The sequence below is a fragment of the Hemiscyllium ocellatum genome, chromosome 11 (assembly GCF_020745735.1).
Source record: "Hemiscyllium ocellatum isolate sHemOce1 chromosome 11, sHemOce1.pat.X.cur, whole genome shotgun sequence".
Taxonomy (NCBI): Eukaryota; Metazoa; Chordata; class Chondrichthyes; order Orectolobiformes; family Hemiscylliidae; genus Hemiscyllium; species Hemiscyllium ocellatum.
This window is the reverse complement of record NC_083411.1, coordinates 48,017,583-48,026,079: the sequence shown is the minus strand read 5'-3', so window position 1 is coordinate 48,026,079 and position 8,497 is coordinate 48,017,583. Positions and strand designations below refer to the sequence as shown.

Here is an 8,497-nt window from a genome sequence, read left to right as displayed (position 1 = left end):
CACCCCTCCTCCTTCCCCAAAGCTTGGGATTGTGTCATTGGCTTTTGAAATTGTCAATATACTAAATTCAAACTGGATTGGAGTTTAGCATTTTTGGGGTATAATTTAAACTGATTGGCCTAATTCAAATCTGTTTTGTCGCTTCTAGGCAACTGGTTACCCTAGCTACCTCAGTAGCTGGAGCACCTGTTACATTGTATCTTATTGAGAACACTTGGTGCAGTCAGGTAGCTCTACCAGCTTTTAACTCACTGAAAGATACAGTACACCCACATCTTCATAACATCTCCCCCCTTAAGAAAAAAATGAACCATCATGATGGAAAGATAGCTTCATTTTTTTTCTTAACTTTTTAAACACATTATCCTAAGATGCAGATAACTTTAATATAAGTTCACCTTCTTCCCATATACCTATATATATATATATATATAAAACACTAAATAAAGATAAATCTCATCTAAAAACACTGGGAAGGAGCAGAGGTTTGAACCTAGCATGAAGATAATTGGGGAAGCTTTCTCATGGGTTGAGAAGATTAATAGTAAAGGTAAAGTGGCCATAGTCCTATCAGACCATTGGGCTGCTCTCTGGTGATGACTTAACCTGAGGGTGACCATGCCTCAGGTGAGGGGAGAGGTTGAGAAGGAGAATCATTGAATTCCTATGACATGGAAGCAGTCCATTTGGCCCATCAAATTCACACTGACCCTTCAAAGAGCAGCCCACCCAGAACCACCTCACTACTCTTTCCCTGTAACTCCACATTTCCCATGGTTAACCCACCTAGCCTGCACATCCCTGGACACTAGGGGACAATTTAGCATGGCCACTCCACCCAAAACTACAAGTAGGAGGAAACCACAGCACCCAAAAGAAACCCATGCAGACTAAGAGAGAGTGTGCAAACTTCACCCAGTCACCTGAGGGTGGAATCAAACCTGGGTCCCGAGCAGTGAGACAGCAATACTAACCTCTGAGCCACTGCACTGCCCTTCATGGTAACTTCAGCTGGTATGGGAATTGAACCCATGCTGTTGGCATTACTTTGCTTCAGAAACCAGCCATCCAGCCAAGTTCCTGCATAGCACCTTAGTACTCACCACTCCAATGCCGATCTTCAAAAAGAGGGAATATGATGGAGGTGGTCAGTAATGATGTAGAGGTAGGAGATGTAGTAAGGTACTTCCATTGAATGAGTAGGAAGTGTAGTGGGCAGAAAGGATGAGTAGATTGGAAGGATAAAATCACGTGGAATATTGTGAACAGTATAAGTCATTTATTTAAGAAAGTATATACAATTGTATTGGAAGCAGTTTAGAAAAGGTAAATTAAACTAATTTCTAGATTGAGTGGATTGCCTTATGACAAATGGTTGGTAAAACTGAACGTATATCTGTGGGAGTGTCGAAGAATAAGAAGCGACTTGATGGAATAAGTTGGATATAGAGACAGAGCTCCATTTATGGGAGAATCGAGAAGTAGATGCTAATGTTTAATGGTCAAGGGTTGCCCATTTAAAAAGAAATGAGGCAAGTTTTTGAAGGTGTTGAAAGTACAATTCCTTTTTTCTTTTTTTAAAAGCAGATGTACAAAGATTCTTGTTTAGCAAGGGATGAGATGTTATCTGGATAGCTTGGAATGTTGATTTGGGATTAAAATCAGATCAACCATGAATGGTGGAGCAGTCTTAAAGCACTGAATGACCAATTCCTGCTCTTTTTCTATATCTTTATGTATCTTAGGTACAGAAAAGCAGACTCTGTAATGAGACCATCAGCAGGCTGATGCAACAATAGTGAAGGGCACGAAGCAAGGGAGCTGAGCAGTTCATTAGGACCTTCATCAGTAGGTGGCAATGGTGAGGGAGGGTAGCTGGGATAGTAGTGTGGACTCTTTCAGGAAATAAGGGTATCCTTGGTGGAGGGAAGACCGATTGGAAGGTAGAGCAGACAGGCAAATGATTTCCTTAGCCTGATGAAATGTATCGGCTCTTTCCATGTAATTACTTGTAAATAGTTCCTCAATAGTTTCCCTTCATTTTCTTTTCACTTTGTAATGACCTGATATCAGAAGAAGAAAGAATCTCTGCTTCATGATCTTTGGGCAGTCTGTGTTGAAACATGTTACATCTGTGGATCTCACAACCAACTACCTTCAGCTGCTTCATCAACAATCTTCACTCCATCCTAAGGCCAGAGTTTGGGATATTCAATGATGATTCCACAATGTTCAGCATTATTTGTGACATTTCCAATGCTGCAACAATCATTGTGCAAATGTAGAGGGACCTGGACAGCACACATCTTTGGGCTGATAAGTGGCAAGTAACATTTCTGACATTCAAGTGCCAGGTGCTGATGATCTCCAACAAGAGAGAATGTCGACCCTTGACAAATTGCACAATCTTTGCTGAATCCCTCACTCTCAAACTTCTCAGACTTCACTTTGACCAGAAAATGAACTGAACCAGTTGAATAAATAATATGGTTGCAAGAGCAGGTCAAAATCTAGCAATTATACTGCAAGTAACTCTCCATCCTGTCTGTCCACCAGTCAGAAGTGAATTGAAAAACACTGCACTTAACTGGATGAGTACAGCCCTAAAAAAAGATCAATATCACCCAGGACAAAACAGCTCACTTGATTGGTCTGTCAGCTACCACCTTTACCATTCGGTACCTTCACCAGCAATGCACAGTAACAGCAGTGTGAACTCGAAAAAAGATACTCTGCAGTAACTCTCCGAGGCTTCTTCTCCTCACCTTTCAGTCCAACAAGCTCAAACGTCTAGGAGGAAAAGGTTAGCATGTGCATGGGAACAGCACCATCTGAAAATTCCACTCCAAGCCGCACACAATCCTGACTTGGAATTATATTCGTGTTCCTCACCGTCACGGGGTCAAATCCTAGGATTCCTGTCCCAACATGTGTGTCTGCACCCTGAGGAGTTCAGTGCTTCAAGAACACAGTTCACCATCATCTCTCCCCAAGACAATTAGAGTTGGCCAATAAATTCTGGACTTGCCAGTGATGCCCACTTGCACAAATGAACAAGAAAAGTAAATACCTGTCACTTTAAAACTAACTGTTTGGAAACAGTTACAATTAATAGCTGATCTGGAATGTTTGGATTGACGGTAGAAATCACCTGGGACCTTGCATCTAATAACATGTGTAAACAGGACTATTTTCCTTTTAACAAACTGACCACCAACTGCAGGGTCATTGGACCTTGTACTGCTCTCAGCCCTGGTTCCGAGATGAAATTGTTACCCAATGCTGTTAGCTTTACACGTGAGAAAGGTTTGTACAAAAGCTTCACAAGACGAATGCTTAAAGTGTAGTCAAGAATGGACAAGAACGAATTGGTTTTATCTCCGAATGACCAGCAAAAACACCCTCCTGAGGGCACTGTGATATTTGAGCAACGCAAGGCTGTAAATGTACGTGAAACTCTGTATATAGAGGTTGATGCTTTTGGGATTCTGCTTGTGCTTTTCCATCTGTGGGGTTTAGTGGAGGGGGTGCTAACGGCTTGTTAGGAACCGAGGGATTGGAGCAGTGTAGTCATCAGTGAAATCTTTAACTGAGCCACTCTATTTCCATCTGACTTGCAGATGTAAAAACCAGCTTGGCCGGGTGGGTGGATGGGATGCATTTGTTTTAACTCCATTATTTATATTGACCATTTGTTCAGGTCAGAATTGGAACACTGCTGAAGTGTCATGGAAAGAATCATGTAGCTGCCCTCCATATTCAGCCATTAAACAATGCTGACATTTAGCGAGCTACAATATAGTCGAGACCAAAAATATATACTTTTAACAAATATCCATTGAGGAAAATAGTTAACCATGACTAATAAAAGAAGTTAATGATTGTATTAAATCAAAGGAAGGACTGTATAAAGTATCCAAAATAGTTTGTAAGCCTATGGATTGCAAACATTTTGGAATTCAGCAAATGACAAATGACAGAAATACTAAGAATGGGAGAATAGAACATGAGAGTGCACTAGCTAGAGATATAAAGTTGGGCTATAAAAGCTTCTACAGGGATGTAAAAATAAAACAAAAACAATATCAAAAGGGTGTCCACTACAAGAAAAACTAGAATTTAAAAAAAGAGGCTAGGAGAAAGTGAGGACTGCAGATGCTGGAGATCAGAGCTGAAAAATGTGTTGCTGGAAAAGAGCAGCAGGTCAGGCAGCATCCAAGGAGCAGGAGAATCGATGTTTCGGGAAGAAGGGCTTATACCCGAAACGTCGATTCTCTTGCTCCTTGGATGCTGCCTGACCTGCTGCGCTTTTCCAGCAACACATTTTTCAGCTTTAAAAAAAGAGGGTAAGGATGCAGCAGCAAAACTAAACCAATATTTTGCATTTATCCCCGTAGAAAAAACTGAAAATATCCCAGAAAAAAATAAGAATCTATGGACTAATACAATTAGAAATTCAGTTTTAAAAATGTCAATTTTGGCCAACAAAAGTATGAGAAAATTTAATCCAATTTAAAGTAGGCAAATCATCTGAACATGAGTTACATTTGGGTGGCACAGTGTAGCACTGCTACCTCACAGTGCCAGGGACCTAGGTTCAGTTCCACTCACAGTTGATTATGTGTGTGGAGATTACACATTCTCCTCATGTCTGCGTGGGTTTCCTTCAGGTACTCGGCTTTCCTCCCACAATCCAAAGATGTGCAGGTTAAGTGGATTGGCTGTGCTAAATCGTTCAGGGATGTGCAGGCTAATGCATTAGCCATAGGAAATGCAGGATTATGGGAATAGGATAAAGGAGTGGTTCAGGTTGGGATCCTCTTTGGAGAGTTGATGTGGACTTGATGGGCTGAATGACTAGTTTCCATACCGTGGGGATCCTGTGATGAACTCAGAATGATCGAAAAGGTGGATGTAGCGATAATGAATGCATTTGTGGTCACAATTAAAAATTCTACGTCCTTTCGAATGGTAACTGCAGATTAAAAGTTAACAATGCAACCCCACTATTTACAAAAGCAAGGTCCAAAAGCAGGGAACTACAGACCTGTTAATATAAACACTCATAGGAATTTATGAAAAAAAGAGATCATGTTTAAAAATTGTTTTAATTTTTAGAGGACGTAACTTAGCAGATTTTCTCTGAGTGGGATGGGGAAGGGGAAGGGGTGTGGTTCGGTGGAGAAGACCAATGGATCAACGTGAGGAAGCAAAAACAATATATGGATCTGAAGGAGTATGTATTCACTGGTTAAGAACTGGTTAACGGGCAGAAAACAGAAAGTAGGTACAAATGGATCATTCTTAATTGGAAGGAGTGTCAAATCAAACTCAAACCGTTGACTCCATTTCTCACTGCACAAGACTTGCTGAGTTGGGTTGGTGACAATTCGCTCCCGCCAATTAGCCACTGCCGGTTCGCCACCAGCATTTCTCCACTGGGGTTGTTTGACCTCTGGAGACTATTCACCACCGGAAATATATACATGCAGTGATTGTTTTCCCTCCCGCCTGTTCTTTTAAACTTCTCAATCCCCTTTATTTATACAACAACATAATACATATTGATTAAAAAAAAGGTGAAATAAATATCATTTTATTGGTTTATACATAAAAATGAGTTACAAACACTTGCAGTTGTGAATTGTCCTCAGCGGTGAAAGGGCAGTGGCTAATCGGTGGTGGTGAATGGTCCCATCCAGGCTGAGTTTCCTCAGCATTCTATCTTATAAGATTTCGACTATCCACAGTTAATGCTTTTATTTGAATGTAAATGTGAGTTATGAGAAAAGTGCAAATATGCTTTTTGGCTTTGGAGAAGCTATTTGAGTGGGCAAAGAATTGTCAGATGGAATACAGTGTGGAGAAATGTGATACAATGTACTTGAGTTGGAAATACAGAAATACGGCATACTTCTTTAACAGTAAAAGATTGGGAAGTGTTGAACTTCAAAGAATTGGTTTCCTTGGTTCACCAGACACTGAAATTTAACACATAGGGACTGCAAGCAATTAAGAAGACTTTCATTACAAGAGGATTTTAGTACAGAAGTGAAGTTGTATTACTGTAACTGCATAGAATCTTGGTGAAACTACACCTTGAGAATTGTGTGTAGCTTTGTCTCCTTACCTTCCCAGAGCAATACTTGCTGTAGAGGGAGTGCAAAAACAGTTTCACCAAACTAATTCCCATCGGTGTCCTGCAATTAAAGATTGGCAAGCCACTTGTGTCTGAAATGGGGAAGAATTTCTTCATTCAGAAGAGGGTAAATCTTTACAATTTGTTTTCTGCTTGGGTGTTAGGGTGGAAGATGAGCCATAATCATATTGAATGCTGGACTATCTTGAGGGGCTGAATGGCCTAAGCTGGTTCCAATTTCTTCGATTCTGATGTGGTGAATATGGGGAACTATAAAATTTTGACCCAACAAAGATGAAGAACATTGGTGCATGTGTAGCTTGATGCATGTGTAACTGAGAATTGCTGGTGTTTCAAAGCACTTGTACATGTAGGGTGGCAAAGTGGCTCAGTGGTTAGCATTGCTGCCTCACAGCACCAGGGACTCAGATATGACTCCACCATCAGGCCACTGTCTGTGTGGAGCTTGATCATTTTCCTCATGTCTGCATGGGTTCCCTTTGGTTGCTCTGGTTTCTCCCACAGTCCAAAGATATGCAGGTTAAGTGGATTAGCCGTGGGAAATGCAGGGTAACAGGGATGGGAAGGGTTTGGGTGGGATGTTCTTCAAAAGATTGATTTGGTCTCAATGACCCAAATGACGTCCTTCCACATTGTAAGGATTCTATGACTTTGGTGATAAAGGTTGTGGTTTGATTGCTGAAACCTCACTCAATTTCTGCACTGCATCCCAGGGAGTGCATGTTTAGCAGCTTAGGGAAACTGTTTAGGCCTGGACACTGTCAAGTTACTTCAATACTGTATCCACTCAAGTACTTGGCATTTCCCCCACACATTCCTGAATTGTGCCTTGCAGATAGTCAAGAAAAATTGAGGAGTCAGCAGACGAACCACGTAGCAGAGTATCCAGCTGCGAGTTTTGTTCAGTGTGTTGATTACAGGGACTCACCAACTGTAATACTGCTGTATGCAAAGTGGAGATGGTTATTTGGACTTGGAATGCTCATTGTTATGGACCAGACCACATCCCCTCAAAATATTCAGAAGATAGTCTAAACCTGAATGTTTTCTGATTCTAAAGTTAAATGTAAGGTGATGCGTTCCAGATGCCATTCATTTGGTCAAACTAACAGATTTAGAACAAAACACATTGTATTCATACATGATAGTTAAATAAAAGAAAGAAGGAATTGAATAACTGAACTGTATTGGAAGACTTACCAGAATACAAACAGCTGATACAGTAACTATTCCTAATTACCTGTTCCAATACAGTAACATCCCATAAACACACCCTTGGCAAAAAGCAACTTCAGAAAACAGATTGTCTCAAATGCAACTCCCATAACATAAAGACAATCCAAGCTTTTGGCTGTAACCATGAGAGGGAGAAAATAGCTTTCACTTCTTCAAGATCCCAACAGCAACTGCTGAAAGCTAAACTAAAAATCCTGGTTCTGTAGGAGTTCAACCACACCCATTCATGCTGCCTGTATTATTCCAACTTTTAAAAAAAACCCAAGGCTTCACAAGTTGCTTATTTTTTCAATCTGCTTGACACCTGTCCCCCATTCAGTTTCTAAGCTGCGGCATCATCACATGAATTGCCTGGAAATTGTGTGGCACAAACAATATTTGTGACCCATCAAGCATTTCTTTGACATTGTCCAGGTCTTGCTGCATGTGGATTTGGATTGCTTTCTGTTTGGAGGTGTTAAGAATGGAACTGAACTCTGTGCTGGCATCAGTGAGAACAGGAAATTGAATCAATATTTTCAGAAGGAGAATGATGACAGAAATTCAATAATGAACCAAATCCCTTTGTATTTCATCTTTTAGTTATTTCTGCACCAACGGTACCCACTAAGTACTTGTTTCCTTTTACTTTCTAATATTTTCTGGTTATTCACAATGAGTTTATCAGTCACGGATATAATGATTTTCTGATAGGCTCTGCCTCCTTTAGTGGGTTACACTGGTTGCCTGAATACAACTAACCTCCTATTTCGTATCTTCCATGGATTTCATCAGGGATTTGGTTCACTGTGATGGCCAGGAGATGATGTGAAATGGTGCCAATGGCATGGAATCAATTCCTATCATCCATTTATGGAGGTCCTGCTTCACTGGATGAGCTGCACTTGTGGCAGCGCTCAAAATTTAAGTAACAAAATGATCTCTCTCTCTCTCTAATAGAGAAAGATGTGTGTGGTCTATTGTGACCATGGATTAATGATGATGAATTTGATACCTCCTCCCATCTCTCCTTGGATCATGACCCATCACGGAACATCAGGCCATTGCATCAACTATGGTCACTAACCTCATTTCATTTGGTTTCATGTGGGTCATGAACAT

General features: G+C 40.7%; 1 protein-coding gene across 1 annotated transcript in view; it reads left to right on the top strand.

The window, feature by feature from the left end:
• Positions 1-3,353: 3,353 nt before the first annotated feature.
• The window catches only part of LOC132820331 (sodium- and chloride-dependent neutral and basic amino acid transporter B(0+)-like), an 82,387-nt gene continuing 77,243 nt past the window's right edge, over positions 3,354-8,497 (top strand). Inside the window, exon 1 of the mRNA XM_060832353.1 lies at positions 3,354-3,446. Within this exon, the coding sequence (XP_060688336.1) occupies positions 3,354-3,446 (93 nt within the window). The remainder of the gene's footprint in view (positions 3,447-8,497) is intronic.